Consider the following 17223-nt stretch of genomic DNA (forward strand, 5'->3'; position numbering starts at 1 on the left):
TTTTGTGGCTTGAGGAAGACAGCCGGTAGAATAAAGACCAAGAGATTAGGAAAGGCATATAATGTGTGCCCAAGACCCGGACTTTGGTCAGTCTATGTGAGAAACGAAAAGTCTGCGACTTGTCATCGCTGATCCTTCAGGGTTAAAACAAGCGGGGTTTGGGAATGCCGGGAGGAGGAGGAGGAGGAGGGCGAGGACGCGCGGGCGGAGCAACCGGGCGAAACTGGGCTCCCGGGGCGGCCTCCCCCATTCATTCCCCGAGACACCATCGGCCGGCGCCTCGAAGCCTTGCAGTAGCCACCAGGAGACGCAAGGGGTCGCACTAGCCCGGTCCTGCCTACGGATCAGAGTAGGGGAACTCTAGCCCTCCTTCCCGTCTCCGCTTTCCCCCATCATCCCTTGCGCCCCCTCTCTCTTCTCCCTCTTCCTTTGCCGCCATCGCGGTCGCGGGTTGCCGGAGCGCGGCCATGGTGAGTTAATCCGCGGCCATCTCCTGCCGGGGCCGCCTTTTGGGGCCCCGTTGCCCCGGCTTGGCGGCCCCGGGGTTCCCTGGGACTGACCCCGAGGGGAATTGGGGGGGCCTGGGACGGAGCTGAAGGAGGGGCGGGCGCTCAGCCGTCCGCGGCCCCCCGGAGGTTTTGCCCCCCGAGGAGGCCAGGCCGGGGCCCGGCGAGAAGGGAGTTTTCCCTCTGAACTTTAGGGGTGACGCCGGGAGTCCAGGAATGGAGCCCCTGGCAACGGGGGGGGCGTTTTTTTGCGGGTGACGGTTGTTGCTGTGGAAACCAGGCTGTATGCTGCAGTGGCGATTACAGTAACGTAGTAATTATAGTTACTATAGTAACGATAGTTGCTGTAGTTGCCTTTTTTTTGCTATAATGTTGCTGCTGTTAAATTAGCTGGCTGGATATCTCGGTGGCACGTGTTTGTTATTACATTATTAAGTTGCTGCCATCGTTGATCACTTACATTTATATTCTAAGAGGTTTGCTGCTTCATATGCATGGTTTCCTCCTCCTCCTAATAAACCCTGCCAGGGGAGGAGGACGGAGCAGGGATTCGATCTCACGGTGAGCTCCACCGAGACAGCTCTTTAAAGGCCTGAGGAGATGCAGGCATTGTAATGCAAACTCTGAAAAGGGGTATTTTGCTTCCCTGTGGATGATGGTAATGTAGGTCAGTATCTTTGCTAAGCACCCGGTTCTAAAAGGCTGGGATTAAGAATGGGGTGGGGTTTTTTTTCTGTTTTATTCTCTGGTTGGGTGTGTGTGAGAGAATCTTTCTCTTGCTTTTTCTCCTCTGGTACTCTGGAGGAGACCCTTAATCCATCAGCTAGTCTAGCTGCTCCCTTATTTCCTCTCCCAAAAACCTTGGTAGTGTTTTTTTTTTTTTTAATTTAAAGCTTCATTTTCTAGCCAAGCTAAAGCTTCTGTTGAATTTAATACAGTATAGTCAGTTCAGTTCTGACTTATGGCAACCGTTTTCCAGGGAATGAATGCCATTCCTTTCTTCTGAGGGCCACCCTGGGATTTTGCAGCTTGCCCAGGGCTCTTCTCCTGGGACGCACGATGGGGTTTTGAACTTCCAACCTCTGGCTCCACAGCCAGATACCTAAACCACTTAGCTATCCACTGCTGGTCATCTACTATAGTCCCAAGTTAATTTCTGCCATTTCCAGGAAAGGCTGGCAAGATTCCTGATTGAAATCCCAGCCACAGTTACAGAGAAATTTGACAGTACTCCATAAGAGACCGTTTCATGGCTTTTTCCCCTTCCAAAAGTTGCCTTTTATGCCAGAATATGCCACTAGTAGTAAGATGCCTTAGTGGGCCTCTTAGGTGATCCTTTAAACTTGAGACACCATGTGCTTGAACTCAGATCTTTCTCTGTGCAAGGTGCACCTTCGGCCACTTCACTACAGTTTCTTACCGGATTTGTGCCTGGTGTGTCCTGTGGAGCCTTTGTGTGGCTACCTTGAAATAACTTGGGGAAGTTTTTTTAGACAGCAGCCCCAAAGTCCCTCAGCCAGCTTGGAGAACCATAAATTGTTTTGATTGACATGGTTTGACTTTAAAGTGTGATTAAAGCTGGCACCAGCCCTTCAGGTTCAGCAGAGTTTTCTCTCAACGAAGGTATGCCTATTATTGTAGTACCCAGTAAGTAGTTTGGGTTCCACTGCAGGTGGAGGCTTGCATGACTTGAGGTTTCTCCATTCCCAGTCCAATTAAAAATCTCTTGTTCTTGCACAGTAAACTGACGTGATGGAGAAGACTAAATATAAAGAGGCAGATTGACCCAGACCTGTCAGGGCAATTCTCCCTGTAGCCTCAGATGCCTGTGGCTGTCTGTTGCTGACGGTTGTGATCTTACTTCCAACATTCGTCTTTCGCTCACTTTGCCCTCAAAATGTCAGTCTTACAGGCAGCCTTCACGCAGTCTCTGCTAAGATTGTGACTGAAAAATAGATGTCGTTCTGGACAGACCGGAGTACTTTAGATTGTAGGGGCAAGGCAGAGAATGACAGGACTGCCTATCAGAATGTTCCCTTCCATTTCCCTACAGGAACTGAGCACCTCAAGCAGAGGAGTTCTGACCCCTGGCATGATTTCCTGTGTAGAAAGAGAATATTTTAGTCGAAAGGGCGGCCATGTGATTTCTCAACCCCATAACCTGAAGCTTGCAGCTGATGTGTATGTCAGTAACTTCAGACATACTAGGCTTGAGTTTGCAGCATGTTAAATTAAGGCTCATGTCCCCTCCCTGATATTTTGGACTACAACTCCTGTGAACCTCACCCAGCATTGGGGACTATGAGAATAGTGGTCCAAAATCGAGAGGGCACTGGGTTGCCTACTTCTGTCTTTAGGCATGTGAAAACCCCTCTTGTGGTACGAGATGCCCTGTGGTGTTGTGTGTCTGTTGCAGCTTTCCCTCATGTCAGAAATTCTTTTAACTGTGGAAAAAAACAACAAGTGAAACCACAGGGTTGGGGAAGAATATAATTCATGCAAGGTCATGTACTAGTTGCAACACTTGGTAAATTATAGTTTTCCAACTTTGCCCAGTATAACCCTTTCCCTACTGTTTTGCACTGTTGAGCCCAGATGAAGTTTGAAGTGCTTTCTTTCCCTCCTCAATCTCTCAGTCATCCCACAAGACATTCAAGATCAAGCGGTTTCTTGCTAAGAAGCAGAAGCAGAACCGGCCCATCCCACAATGGATCCGCATGAAAACTGGCAATAAGATCAGGTAAAAACACTCTTTGCTTCTCAAAGGTCAGCAGCCATGCATAAGCCACTCTAGTCAGAAGATGTTGTTCCCAGTTGATGATTCTTCAAGGTGTGAGTTTCTGGGATTGTGGCTGGAGATAATTTGGGGCAGATAATTTGCTCCAACTTCCAGGGCTGCCCACTTCTGAGGGAAAGGAACAAGCCCTCTGCACTCATAAATGCTCTCTTCCGTTCCACCTCTTGTCCTTGAGCGCTTTCAGGATGTGGCCATTGGGAAGAGGCACATGGTGGCATTCCAGTCCCTCTAGCTCTCCAAGATAGGTTTTTTAATACAGGTGAAATAGCTGCTAGTATGGGATTGTCCTTTGGGAGAACATGGAACCCACAGTTCATTCACAAACCTTATAATGTGGCCTCATTTAATGCAGAGGCGCATCTTGTACCTTTGCAGTGGGTGCATCATTTCTTCTTTCTAAACAGTCTAGAGAGGGAGTGCAGTTCCATGTCCACTTGAAGGGGGGGCTTGAGTTTCTTCTTCCTGGCTGATTAAATAGGGGTGGGCACTAGCGGCTGGATTGCTTAGTGGCAGAGCTGGGAGTTCAATTCCTCCTGGTGCCTCCTCGATAGGCTGAATGCAATGATCCTTAGGCTCTTTTCCAGTTCTGTAGTATCGCCGCCGCCACCCTCGGTCCTTGCCTGGTCCCAGTCTGAAACCCAGGACAGCTGCTGCCAGTCATCATCAACAAGAGTGGGCTGGATAGACCAAGGATCTGCTTCAATATGGAGCAGTTGCCTGTGTTCCATTATATGTTAACGGGTCTATCCATTGTTCACTTCACTTCCTTAGCTGCCTAGGACCGCCCTGGATTTGACACGTATGTTCTTAGTCATCCTTTCTTCCAGAAGGACTAGTTTTTATTTCATTCATATCCTGACATTGGTAGGCAAAGAGTAATTTTGCCCATCTCTGCTTTTTTCCTTCCAGTTTCTTTACCCCACATCCTTGCACACAGTTATGTCTTGTTTTGAAAAGGCTGGCTTTCCCCTGATTTGGCCGTGGTGTTGGGGAAGCTCTGGCCTTTTGTCTCCCGTCTCCACTTTGCTGGAGTCCTTTTTCTAGGCCCAGGATTTCCCAAAGCAGGCTGCAATTGCAGTGCTTCCGTCTGTGGGAGCACTGCCATGTCCCTGCTGAGAGCAACTCTGTGACTCAGAATTTGGTTTCTCTTCTGTGCTGGAGAAATCACTCTTTGAACAGTGACAGGCACTGCAAAGAAAACTCCGAAGTGCATGAAGACTTTGGGATAACACACATAAAGACTTCTTTTTCTGGTGGAAAAGCACAACTCCACTTTTGACCGGGAGTTGCAGGGTACATTTTATTAAGCCAAATTTTGCCCATGAAAGATTATCCAGAACATAAGTTGCGTAATAATATAAGGAAGGTTTTCTGCCTAGACGCAAGTTATTTAAATGCTGAATTCTCAGTTTCCTTCAACATCTCAGGCCCTCATACTGTGGCGTGGAAGATAAGCAAATAGATTAAAACACAGTTGAATAAATGTGTATAGCAGTGCCAGTCAGATGGTGAATCAGTTGATTGCCTTGTCTCATAATAAAGCGGTTGATAAATTACCATGTTGTTAAAAGTTAGACAGCAAAATGAGTTTTGGCAAGTTAGTAAATAGTAGGTTTTAGAAAGGGTTTTCCTTTTTTTATTATTCAACCTGACAAACATTTATTTTTTCCCCAAAAAGAAGTTATGAATACTGGGAAATGACATCTCTCTTTTTAATATACAATACAGAGTTGATGTGTGTTGAAGTGAGAGAGGAGGGGGTCCAGGTGGGTGTGGGAAAACCGCACTCCCTCTGCTCACAGCTGTGAGGCCCCTTTGTGAGTGGTGCCGTGCATGAATTACAAGTGGGGTGGCTAGTCCAGTCCCTCCCTGTTGGCTGGGATCTTTGTCTCCCGGAGTTTCAGAGTTGTGTCCCGCTTACTAATTGCATCGCTTTTTGTTCTAGGTACAACTCCAAGAGGAGACACTGGAGGAGGACCAAGCTGGGCTTGTAAAGCGAAGCCGCTCCAATCCTGTCAACGTGCCCATCCCACAGCAGGCACTCAAGCCCCAGGATGACCTGCCAGTCTGCCAGAGCCCTGTTTTCAGGGCTGAATCCTGTCATGCGTTGTGCAGTTTTCCTTTCTTTTCTAAAACCTTTATTTTCATAAGGAGTTTCTGAAAGAATTAAAACTGAATAATGAAGAGCTTTGTGTTTAACATTCTGCGTTCCTTAGTTCTAAGTAATGACTGCCTTTTTGTTGCCAGTGGAGAGAGAGGCTCATTAATAAATATGAGACTGAGCACAGTCTAGCAAATTAGCAGCTTCTTATTCCAATTACTGTTTGCACTTGCTAGATACCAGGGAGTCAGGCAGAGAAGAGTTGGCAACAATACAAAAGGCTGGGGCTGCGAATTTGACATCCATTGCCTGGAAGACTGAAATGGCAGGCTGCTTCTGCGTGGATGAGTAGGTGGGAACAAGGAGGCGAAAAAACCGCCACAACAGAAAGCCACAAGTCTTTCAGAGCTGGATCGCAGGATGCCATTGGGTCTCACTAAGCAAAATTCTAGCAAAGGCTTAGAATAAAAGGATGGATTGGGATCGGGGGGGGGGCATAGCTGGTTGTGGCTCTAGAGACCAAGCAAGAAAAAAAAAATGGGTGAATTTGGGGAAGATTTTCGGCCTTGCTTCACATTCATGTTGGTTTATCCCAGGCTATTTTATTTTTATTTTATTTTTAAGTTAATGTTCTCAGACTGTAGTTCCCAGACTCCTAGTGCTCTACCACTTAGGGAGGCTCTAGGAGCTACAGTCCAAAAAGGACAGCTTTTTCCACACCCGTTAAAGGAGAAATGATCAACCTTTGGTTCACTTTCCCGTTTAATACGATAATGAATAAAATGACTGGTATACACTTCTCCCTTGAATTACATGGATTGGAGCAGCACACTTTTGGTTATTAACTGGTTTTGTTTTTCAATAAATAAGTGCTTCAATTAATAAATATTCAGTAAATGCTATTTGTCTCCAGGAAGTGCCCTGAGAAAGCTTAGTCTTGGACTTTGCAGGGCCCCTGTTGGTGGCGGTGCAGCCGCCCAGATGCCTCCCCTCTCCTGGCACGGTGGCTGGGGGGGGGGCTACTGGGACGTGAGAGGCTGATACAGGTTGGAGTGTGTGTTAATCTGTTTGCATTGTAGTTAGATTGGGGGGGAGGTCATGAGAGTTATACACAGATTTTTAACTACACGGTCCAGTGCCCCTAACCTCAGTGTTGTTGAAGGGAGAAGTATATTTAAAGGCTGGTGGTTTCTTAAACTTTTATTCCCCCTAATGAAGTTTCCTGTTAAGTCCCTAAGGAAAGAAAATTACCTGCACATTTCGAAAATGGCAAATTCCCCCTTGAAACAGATTGCTCTATACCAGGTTGCCCCTTGATATCCTAGCGCTGTATTGTAGTGGGCAGATCTTGAAACAAGATTTCCTTTCCTATCAAGCTGGTCTGGAGACAAGGGATCGAACCCAGAACCTTCTGCCTACAAAGTGCATGTACTTTCCCCACAGACAGGCTGTGAAGAATCAAATATTGCAAGTACAAATTGAGAAAGGAGCTCGTCTGCAAAATGGTCACAAAATACTGAAACTCAGAAATGTCGGTGCACTTCATTTCAGGTACCTTTCAGTATTTCACATACTCCTCAGTGGAGTACTCCCACATGCAAAAAGAGTGAATTTCCACACTTGCCCACTTCACGAAAGACAAATTGGCTGTGTTTCACAGTCCAGGTCTTCTGTAGCCTGCCAGAAATCGCTTGACGTTAACACTTTTAAACTCTAATGGCATCCCCATCTTGTACTTCCGATGGCAAATGTCACGTCAAAATTCTAAATCCTTTTCCAAGGCTTTTAGAGTGGCTCCTATTTTTGGGGGGTCCTGGGGGGTTCCAGGATGGGGACAAAAGGAGCTTGCACTGCATATGGACCGCAGACTGTTGACTGCAAGCTAGGTGGGTTGGAAATGAGGAAAAAAGTCTTCCCATGTTGGAGTGTTACTCCTTTCTGCGCTTAACTGAACTGATGGGTCTCCCTTTTGCTGTTCCACCAGGATTTGCAATCTCACCTGTCAACGTAGGATTTTTCAGACATTTGAAGAAAGTGCAGTTTTTTAAAGGGCTGGTTGTACTGGGAAGGATAACTGACGTGTTTGCTATCCTACTGTTAAGCAAGCAGTGGAGATCATATATTTGTATAATGAAATAGCTTCCAGGTTTCTGTAGAACTTGAAACTTAAGTATATTATCTCTTTGGCCTTAGGACTTCCTGAAACTGCTACATTTGCTCAGGCTTCTCTTAATAAGGGAGTCTGTCAAACACTTGTATGACAGTACGAGCAACAGCAGTCCTTGCTGATTCCTGTTCTGTTTTGACTCCTTTGGTTTTTTAAAATTTGTCCTTCCTTCCTGAGGTTGAGCAGGCCTGTTGCTACAGTGGTGGTGGGGAAATCGTGTTCTATTATTTGAGGAAGTGTTTTGCAACTGGCTGAGAATGATGGGAGCTGTGCTCCAATACAGCTCCAGGAACCAAACGGTTCAAATAACAAACACAAAACATAGCACCATCTATTTGCTCTTCTCTTACCCACCCCTTAGATTGCAGGGTTTATAATTCTATTTATATTCTGCTTTTCCTCCACAGAGGTCAAGGTAGTATATGTGGCTTTTCTCCTTTATTTTCAAGACAACCCTGTGAGGTAGGCCAGCCTGGCAACTGAGGAATACGCCCATGACCATTCAGTGGGCCTTGAACTGCGATCTGTAAAATCCCAGTCGAAATAAACCACCAAATTGCACTGGCTTTGGTTAAAATGTGTACCCAGACCTTTCCAGTGCTTGAGTTCCCACAGTCACCATCAAAACAACCATAATGATAAATAAACAATTAGAACAGTTGTTGTAGGTTTTTCAGGCTATACTACACCAGAACACAGACAGAGTTCTAGCTCCTGTCCTCTGAAGATGCCAGCCACAGAGATTGGCGAAACGTTAGGAAGAAAAACCGCCAGAACACGGCCAAACAGCCCGAAAAACCTACAACCACCATCGGATCCCGGCCGTGAAAGCCTTCGAGAAAGCAATTAGAAGCTTGCCTTTGGCCCAGCTATGATGGCAAATGGGTTTTAGCTGAAGAAGGTGGAAATTGAGAAGAAAAATAACCTTACTTTTAGATGGTCACTTTTAAAAAGTTCTTTATTTGAGACTCGGATGGTTTCAACAGTTCAAGGAACACACCCTTCTAAAGTACTGAAATAATGTTCATCTCCATTTCGCACGGCCAGAATCTGTTGAAGTTCTATCAGCTGTCCGTCTTGGTCACGTTCTAGGAAGCTGTCCTGCCTCTCCAGGGCTTCATGCAGACCTTTTTCTCAGACCTCCCTGAAAGTGCCAGGATTGAACCCAGTCTCTGTATGCAAAGCTAGAGCCAAGAAATAATAAAGAAGGGTGCACAATCCTCCTTGTGACCTGCCATCCAGTAGCTTCTGGCTCACAACAACCCTAGTAGGGTTTTTAAAAGTAGGTGAGACATTCAAGGACAGCAATGTTCAAGGAGTGGTTCTACCATAACCAGCCCTTGGAGAGTTTCCATGGTTAAACAGGGATCTGAGCCCAGGTCTTGTCAGTCCTAGCCTGCCCAGCTATCCACTACACACCACAACAGCTCTTCCATCTAGTCAGGAGTCATTGTTTAGATCAGCTAAGACACGGCACCAGTACACCTTTTCACTATAAAAGCATTTTGTAGCTCTCATATACACTCATCGCTAGGAAAGCAATGGGGCTGAAATCCTGGCATGCTGCTACCAATCAGAGTTGCCATGGACGAGTTGGCATGGGCCAAGGGCCTAGCTCTTCCCACAAAGCTTTAGCCAGTCAGGATTCGGCAATGCTGAACTGGGTGGTTCCTCTACTCCAGCAGGCAAACCTGGACAAGTTCCTTCTTTGGGCAACGACTCCGAAGAATCTCCCCTCCAGATTCTGGAAACTGCCGTCTTAACTGTGCCAAGCTCTTTAAGTGGGCAGCAGATCATCAGCATCAAACAGACAAGAGGGTTCTCCCTTGACTTGCTACATCACTGGTGATGCTGAGGATTGAACCCATAATAATCTGGTCTGGTTTCCTGCTAAGTGGGAGGTAGTATCAGGTAGATAAATCAAGGAGGCAAAAGGCTGCACCGTAACAAATGTGGGTCACAAGCCAATTTATGGGTGGCCAACATGTTGGCTGCTGAAATTCTTGCAAAGACGGCTTTCACACATAGGGTAAGGCCTACCTCACGTTCATACATAAAATTGGCATGCCTGCAGCACTAAAGACAAAACAACGACGTGTGAGCATCCTACAGCTACACTCTTCCTTAATTGGGGTGGGCACATGAGGACCATGGGCATTTGAATAAAAAGAAAGTTGATTACACAACGGTGAGCTCAACTCAGCCTTCAAACTACTGTTCCCGCCCCACTTTGGAAAAAGTGGTGTTTGGCACAGCATATTTATTCCCTGAGAAGTGCAGTTTTAATGTTAAAAGCAGTGCCGAGCGTATAGTTTGTACGGTTCCAAACACGTCTTTGAAAGGATCCGGGCAAAGCCTTCAACGCTCTCAAAAGCTGGACTGATCCCTGAACAAGATTTCTGAGAAGGATTTCAGCACTTGAAGTGGGTCAGTGATGTTTCCTCTAGCTTGCCAGATCACATGTTTGCAAAAGAAGGCAAGGCATTTCCCTGCATTTATAAATTTAAAGAATTAAAGAATTATTTGTTCTTGTCCAAATAGGGAAAATGCTTTTTTCCCCCCTAGTACAGATCCCCAAATCCACATAACAGCTATGGAATCCTGGGAATTGTAGTCCAAAAAAAGCCCCCGACCCTTCCTATCTCTGTTCTTGTCCTAGAAACTAGATTTCTTTCCATGCAGCCTTTACAGAGCCTTACCTGCAGGCTTCCTTCAGGAGAAGCAAGGGAGCAGGAAAAAAAGATTCCTCAGCCAGAACATTGTTTCAGGAGTTAGCGTTTAAACTCAGCGCTTGGGGAAAAGCTGAACGGGGTGTGGGGGGGGTGTCTGTAGTCCAGAAAGCAACCTTTCCAACCTCTGAACTAGGTCAGTTTGTATTTCCTCTGTCCTTTCCCCCTTAAGACTGAAGGTCTCAGAGTCCTCATACTTAAGGCAAAAAAAGGCATGTGTGGGCAGATCTGAGGAAGCCTGGCGTCTGGAGACAAGCCCTGTGTCACCACAGCCACACCGGGTGCTGCTTTCCACTTTACCCCCACCCTCTCATGTGCCCCACAATTCCCTGCTGTGACAATCCACTCCCTCACAAAAGGTCAACCCTCCTTCCACTACTGAGCAGATACCTACAAGTCCTGGAAAAATGCAATGGCTTGCCTGAACACGTTCCGGAAAAAAGAGAGTCTGGGGACGGCCCCCTGGTTCTGCCTTCTGCCACTGGCTTCGCCGGCACCCCCCTTGAACATGTGGAGAGTACCCCGTCGGGATGGAGCACAGTTGTTGTTCGCGTTGCCCTCGCCAGCGCAGGCCAGGTCTTCCTCACAAGCCCCCAAGAGCTCCTTTAACTCCCTGGGAGCATCTGCTCTGAGGTACTGCCATGCTTTACGGCCATTGTGGTCTCGAAGGCCCGTGTTGGCCCCGTAGGCTCCCACCAGGACCTTGACGACCATCTCGTGACCCTGGAGGGCAGCCAAATGCAAAGGGGTGAATCTCCCACTGGCTGTGAGGACGTCGACGTCGACCGGGTAGCGGTTCCTCTCGGCAAAGGCAATCACCTCAATCAGATCTTCATGGCGGCCATGTTTGGCCAACCAGTGGAGAACGGTGAAGCCCGTCACAAAGTCTTTCCTGGAAAGCAGGCTGGGGTCCTTGGCCAGCAACCGAAGGATGTTCTCAGCATCTCCTTGGGCGACTGTCAGCATCCATTCATGCTCCAGGGGGTCCAGAACAAAAGACAGGTCCTCGGAGTTGGCGTCCAGGAGAACGTCCTGATCTTGCTGGTTATCAACAGGGACGTTTTCTCTTTGGGAAGCCGTCAGCCAGGTGGGTTTGGCTTGGCTGGTTTGCAGCAGGATCTCTTTGAGACCTTTCCTCCTCGTGCTGCTCCAGCCCATGGAGAGCCTGATGGTGTCCGTTCCGCCCGTCCAGTTCCCTGAACGCCGACTCGACCTGGTCAGGCTCCGATTGAAACCGGACAACTGTCCCCGGCGGAGAGCCAAACTTCCAGCCCGGATGCTGGGACTGGGGGACTGGCTCCCAACAGCAGTGGCCTGCAGCGAAGACGGAGAGACATCTTCCTGCATGCACGATGCAAAGTCCCGGGCCATCTCCTGCTGTCGCTCTTCCGAGTTTTCCTCCTTTTGTATTTCTGCCATCGTGTCTCCTCTGCAGTTCAAGACCATCACTCCAAAGTTTCTGTGTGTTTTCAAGTTTTGCTTAAGTCATGGCCAGTTTCTGACAGAGCCCCATGCATCATACACGCTGTTCCCCAGTAAATGAGAAGTGAAACCTGCCGGATCTCCCCAGGCTGCAGGGCTTCCTGATTCTGCAGGCGACACAAAAGTGAACAAACACTTTCTTTCGTTACTTAGGAGGAAGAAAACATTTGTGAAAAACAGGCGTCAACGGCAAAGCTATCTTGTTTCTGTCAATCTGTGGCTTTCAGAGTCGCAAGGGGAACCCACGGCTCCATAAATGCCCACCGCTCAGAAATTTCTCAATTTTTTAAAACTAAGATTCCCAGAATTTCTGAACCAGCATGCCACGGGTCAGGTGGGCTAGAGGATTTTGAGATTTTTAGCACCTCCAAAAAAAGGTAAAATTTCCCAGCTCCATAAATCTCTTTGTTCCTTCACTTAAGAAATATTAATTCTTTTCCTTCTGCCTCATGAAGTTTCTTGCACTCCACACCACAAATCATTTGACAGTAAATAATAAAAACCAGACAGAAGTGTTATGACTCCTTGAAGAAAAAGAAGAAGAAATCAGTGCATGCTTTCATGACTTACAAATCTATGTTTTGCACATAAAAAATGAATTGTAATCCATGAATGATGACATTAAAATCTGCTACTCTTAAAACTGCCACAGTGTTTCTGCCGTTTGTTTTATTTTTGCTTTTATTGTTGCTGGAACAAACTAGCATGGCTACCTTTCTAAAAGCTTGATACTAAATGCCATTTTTTCCTGTTAGAACTATATTTTGCAATTCTTTCTATTTTTCCAGAAATTAACTAACTTTCTTTCTTTTTTTGTCCGGCTAATAGCAAGCAATTGTCCAACTTAATGAGAAGGAATGGAGAATTTGTAGAAATTTAATATCATAGAACTCATAGAAAAGTGAAGTTGTAACGGGACTACAAGGCCATCAGATCCAACCCCCTACTCAAAGCAGAAATACAATCTAAGCATATCTGCCTGGTGATTATCTTTTTTCTTGAATACCTCCAGTGTTGGAGCACTCACCAACTCCCGAGGCAACTGGTTCCACTGTCTTACTGCTCTAACAGTTAGGAAGTTTTTCCTGATATTCAACCGAAATCTGGCTTCCTTTTACTTGATCCCATTGTTGTGTGTCCTGCACTCTGGGATGATCAAGAACAGATCCTGACCCTCCTCTGTATGACAGCCTTCCAAATATTTGAAAAGTGCTATCATATCACCCCTCAGTCTTCTTTTCTCAAGGCTAAACATGCTCAATTCTTCCAGTCTTTCCTTAGAGAGTTTGGTTTCCAGCCCCCGATCGTCCTTGTGGCCCTCCTCTGAACTTGTTCCAATTTGTTAGCATCCTTCTTGAAGTGCGGTGTCCAGAATTGGACACAACACTCAAGGTGAGGCCTAACCAGTGCAGAATAGAGGGGGACTAGCACTTTGTGGGATTTGGAAACTTTATGTCCATTAATGCAGCTTAAAATAGCATTTGCCTTTTTTGTAGCCACATCACACTGTTGGCTCATATTTAGCTTGTGATTTACGACAATTCCAAGATCCTTCTGTCTCGTAGTTTTGCTGAGCCAGGTGTCCCCCATCTTGTAACTGAGGAATTGGTTTCTTTTTCCAAAGTGCAGTATCCCTGATGGTGACATTCTTATTAATTAGTTCTAACACAGTTTGTAGAGCAAAACAGCTTGATAGTCCTCTTGAGATGCTTACAAATGGAACACTTTCGGTATCTGTTTAAATACCCTAAAGCTGATTATCAAGAAACGTGTCCGGGTGAACTTTGTGGCTTTTATTGAGCAGACATGTGGAGAACTGCACTGTACAGCAGTTGGAAACATAAGACTTCAGGGGTTTTCCATTATTCTCATTTTTTTTTCTTTGCCAGTTCCTCCCACTTTAGTTTGTTTGACTTGTGTTAAGCCTGGAAGAATTGGTCTGGAGAGTTTGAAAGTTCTCCCGGTCTTGTATTAGAAACAAATAAAAGCTCACAGCTGTTTTACACAAAACCCTGAAAAGGGTTGCCATAAGTCAGGACTGACTTGATGGCTTATTATTAGTAGTATTATACCTACCATAGCTATAATTGTTCAAGATATCACTGTACTATATATCTGTTAGGTTCTGGAAACTGTATCAAAACCTGTTCACAGGAGTTCAAGCCCCTTATGTCCCTCTCATCTTGTTTTCAACATGTCATTCAACACTTTGAAGTGCAGGAAGTAAATCCTTACCTTTCGGCCACTTGGCATTGATAGACATTTCAAAATATTAAGTGCTGCTGAAACATTTTGAGAATGGTAAAAATATTTTATTGTCGACCAGAAACACCTTTATTTCAAAGCAAGAGAGACCTCTTTCATGTCACCTTAAAGATATTTTTAAAAAAATATCACATGCTTCTTTTTTAAATTTTTGCTCAGCTCAGCTTGTTTAAAAAAAAGGAAGGTTGCTTTGTGAGTTCTCTCACTAAACACAGCGATGTGTAAAAACAACCAGGGGCTGTTACTATGCTGTATGGGGATTCTGGGATTTGTAGTTCAAAAATGAAATGTTTCCAAGTTCTTCTTCAAGTGTTTGGAGGAAAAGTAGGGAAGCAGAAAAGAAAGGGCCCTTCTTTTCCCCCCATGGAATTGTAGCTCTCTGAGAAGGCTGCTTTTTTGCCTGTGTTTTGACATGTAAAGATGTAATGTCAGTTATCCTTTAACGAGCAGGTGAACTGTAAAAGTGATGGATGATATGTCGGGAAGTCCAGGTTCAAGCTCTTCACTGAGCCAAGGAAGCCAACCTGGTATCCTTGATCCTCTTTCAGGCTGAGCTACCTCACAGGACTGTTTGTTTGTTTGTTGGGGAGAATAAAACCGGGAGCGTCCCTGTATACGACCTTGCAGTTACTGGGAAAATGTGAGCCATAAATCAAATAAATGTTTAAAGCAGACTTTGAAAATTTCAACCCCATCTTAAAAATATTGCTACCCTACCAATGTTATCAGTTCATAGACTTTTTCATAAATAAAATTGTTATACATCTCGTTACAAGTGTGCTAAGCCAACAACACAGTCCCACACAGAGGAATTAATATCTCTCTCTTTTCTCATGCACACACACTGAGTTACCTATCATTCAAAGATGGGCAGTCGCCTCAGTTTTTCCCCTCATAAAAATATATCTTTTTCAGCTCAGCTTCCTGAATGTTCCAGATTCTTAGTTTCTGTTTTTTTTCTGGCTAAAGCCTAATTAAAAGGAGCAAAGGGACAGGCTGTATAAGGTGACAGCTTAGGGCTGAGGGTGCTGCCTCATCATGGTTTTATCCAAAGTTGGAAATGTTGCATTTTTGGACAGCTGTTTCTAGAATGCTATACCAGCATTCAGACAAGAGCAAAACTCTTCCTGAGTCAACTTCCTTGTCCTTTGAAGCCGACCATATTGCTCACCTGAAAGATGGTTAATTACTTTAGAGGCAGCCAGAGTGTTTACGCAATCAACCGTCTCAACGTTTATTACTTGCATCAATCACGCTACGCTTGCTTTGACATTTCCCCCTCCTCGGTGGGTCCCCCACTTCCACAACATGTACGTGGACGTTAACCTGTGAACCTAAATAGTTCACTCCACCTGTCTCGGGAAGTGGGTTGTAATGCACAAAAGCTGGCAAGGAAATAAATATGCCACCTTTTTACTCCCCCCCCCCCCCCCCGTTCTGTGTGCTGGGACACCCTAACAGATTTACCTCCCTGAAAACTAGCACCCAACCCTTTTAACCTTTGAACTGAAGAGCTGGAAGGGACCCTGTGGATCATCCAGCCCAGCCCGTCAAGGAGGCCCAGTGGGGGGATTTGAACTCCCAACCTCTAAACCTCAGAGCTAGTTTTCTAAGCGCTGCTTTGCTCACGCTCTTGCATTGACTTGTTCTCTGAATTTTACAGCGACGTTAAATGGAGTCATGTTCCACTTGTAACTCTTCCATATTTCCTTTGTGACTCCTAGGGCTTTTGTTCCTCCATGCTGTTAAGTCACACCTCACATATAAGGTGTGTGAGATATTTCACGAGTGGCTTTATTGGTGTGTCACACACCACCCCCAGCGAGCTTCCACGGTGGAGTGGGGATTTGAATCCTGCCTTCTAGTTCACCACCAGATCCATTACATTTCACTGGCCCTAATTCTTATTGCACCTTTCCCTACCTTAAGACTTACCTACAGATAGAGAGCTTCTACTGTTCATCACTGGACGACATGATACAATTCTTCTGTCTTTTTTCCTTGTCAGATTATCCCTGCTGAGAAAAAAAAAAAAGTCAGAAGAAGCCAAGTTATCAGCACTTCCCATAAACCTCCACCAACAGAGTAGTGTAACCACACTGTAAATGTCTGGACCGGAAGCATTAGAAATTACAGGTCGTAAAATACAAAGATACCCAATGATAGCTCTGTTAAAAGTATGTTTGGAAAAATTAGAATTGGGTGGGGGGGAGAGAGAACTAATAATTATTTCGTTAACAGCCAAAAGACTGATATTTGCAAAGAACTGGAACAATAATAATCAGTTTAATATGGAGGATTCCTACAAACAAATGTGAAATATTGCTATCAATGATAAATTGACACATGAACTGAAAGCTAGAAAAGGACTATTGAAAACAAATTATCTTAAGGAGATAAGGAATGTGTTCACTTATACTTTGGTTAAAAAAGTTATACCCAAGACAAGAATCATTATATTTCTGGAGACAGACAGGACACAGTGTAAACTACTAACAACTACTACTAATAATAAATTATTATTATTATTATTATTATTATTATTATTATTATTATTATTATTATTATTATTATTATTATTATTATTATTATTATTATTATTATTATTATTATTATTATTCCAAGAGTGGTGGGGAACACTGTAAAAAGAAATATATATATATGTAAAAGGAAGCATCTTGGAAAGCCAATTACTTTAAGGAGAAAACGCAGGAGCTCCAGCTGTTCAGCACTAAGGGAAGGAAAAGCACTTTGTCCTTGCTCAAGGACATGGTCATCTCATCCCAGCCCAGCCCATCAGTTAAACCACCCCATGCTTCGTGGTTCTAGGGGCTTTCTCTCCATGTTATGTTTGGCCATGACAGGAAAAAGCACTTTTTCATTTCCTCTTATGCCCCCCCTTTTTTTTTAGTAAAGCGTGTCTGGGATGATGGAGGGAAAAGAGGGCAGAACACAAGGGTGCACGCTAAATTTACCTACAAAGGACAGGAGTTACACATAAACAAATAAGCCTGTAGCCTTGACACGACAGCTTTTGGAGGATTCACAACATCCACCCTAGAAACGTTGCATGTCATTGACATTAGAAAGGAGTTGAAGGTCTTCAACCCCCATCTCATGAGATCTCTAGGGCAGGATTTAGCCCTACTAAGACCCACTTCCATCTCTTCCTTCCC

At 45.1% G+C, this 17223-nt stretch overlaps 2 protein-coding genes and 1 non-coding gene across 3 annotated transcripts; 2 read left to right on the plus strand and 1 right to left on the minus strand.

The window, feature by feature from the left end:
* The first annotated feature begins 330 nt into the window (after positions 1-330).
* Positions 331-5489, plus strand: RPL39 (ribosomal protein L39). The gene is made up of 3 exons (XM_020813875.3): positions 331-470; positions 3143-3246; positions 5249-5489. The coding sequence occupies exons 1-3, from the start codon at positions 468-470 to the stop codon at positions 5295-5297; spliced, it is 156 nt and encodes a 51-aa protein (XP_020669534.1). The 5' UTR covers positions 331-467; the 3' UTR covers positions 5298-5489.
* On the plus strand, positions 4362-4494 carry LOC140702355 (small nucleolar RNA SNORA69). The gene has a single exon (XR_012081481.2). It is a non-coding gene; the product is annotated as a small nucleolar RNA SNORA69 (small nucleolar RNA).
* A 3022-nt stretch (positions 5490-8511) lies between the features above and the next one.
* Positions 8512-11879, minus strand: SOWAHD (sosondowah ankyrin repeat domain family member D). The gene has a single exon (XM_078380584.1). The coding sequence runs from the start codon at positions 11744-11746 to the stop codon at positions 10691-10693; it is 1056 nt and encodes a 351-aa protein (XP_078236710.1). The 5' UTR covers positions 11747-11879; the 3' UTR covers positions 8512-10690.
* Between the last annotated feature and the right edge of the window lie 5344 nt (positions 11880-17223).

Source organism: Pogona vitticeps, chromosome 11 (assembly GCF_051106095.1).
Source record: "Pogona vitticeps strain Pit_001003342236 chromosome 11, PviZW2.1, whole genome shotgun sequence".
Classification (NCBI taxonomy): domain Eukaryota; kingdom Metazoa; phylum Chordata; class Lepidosauria; order Squamata; family Agamidae; genus Pogona; species Pogona vitticeps.

Bases quoted from the DNA above. Each gene is read 5' to 3' on its own strand.
- RPL39 (XM_020813875.3), top strand. The intron at 3,247-5,248 runs GTAAAAACACTC...TTTTTGTTCTAG, and splicing joins AAAACTGGCAATAAGATCAG to GTACAACTCCAAGAGGAGAC.
- SOWAHD (XM_078380584.1), bottom strand. From the start codon at position 11,746: ATGGTCTTGAACTGCAGAGGAGACACGATGGCAGAAATACAAAAGGAG.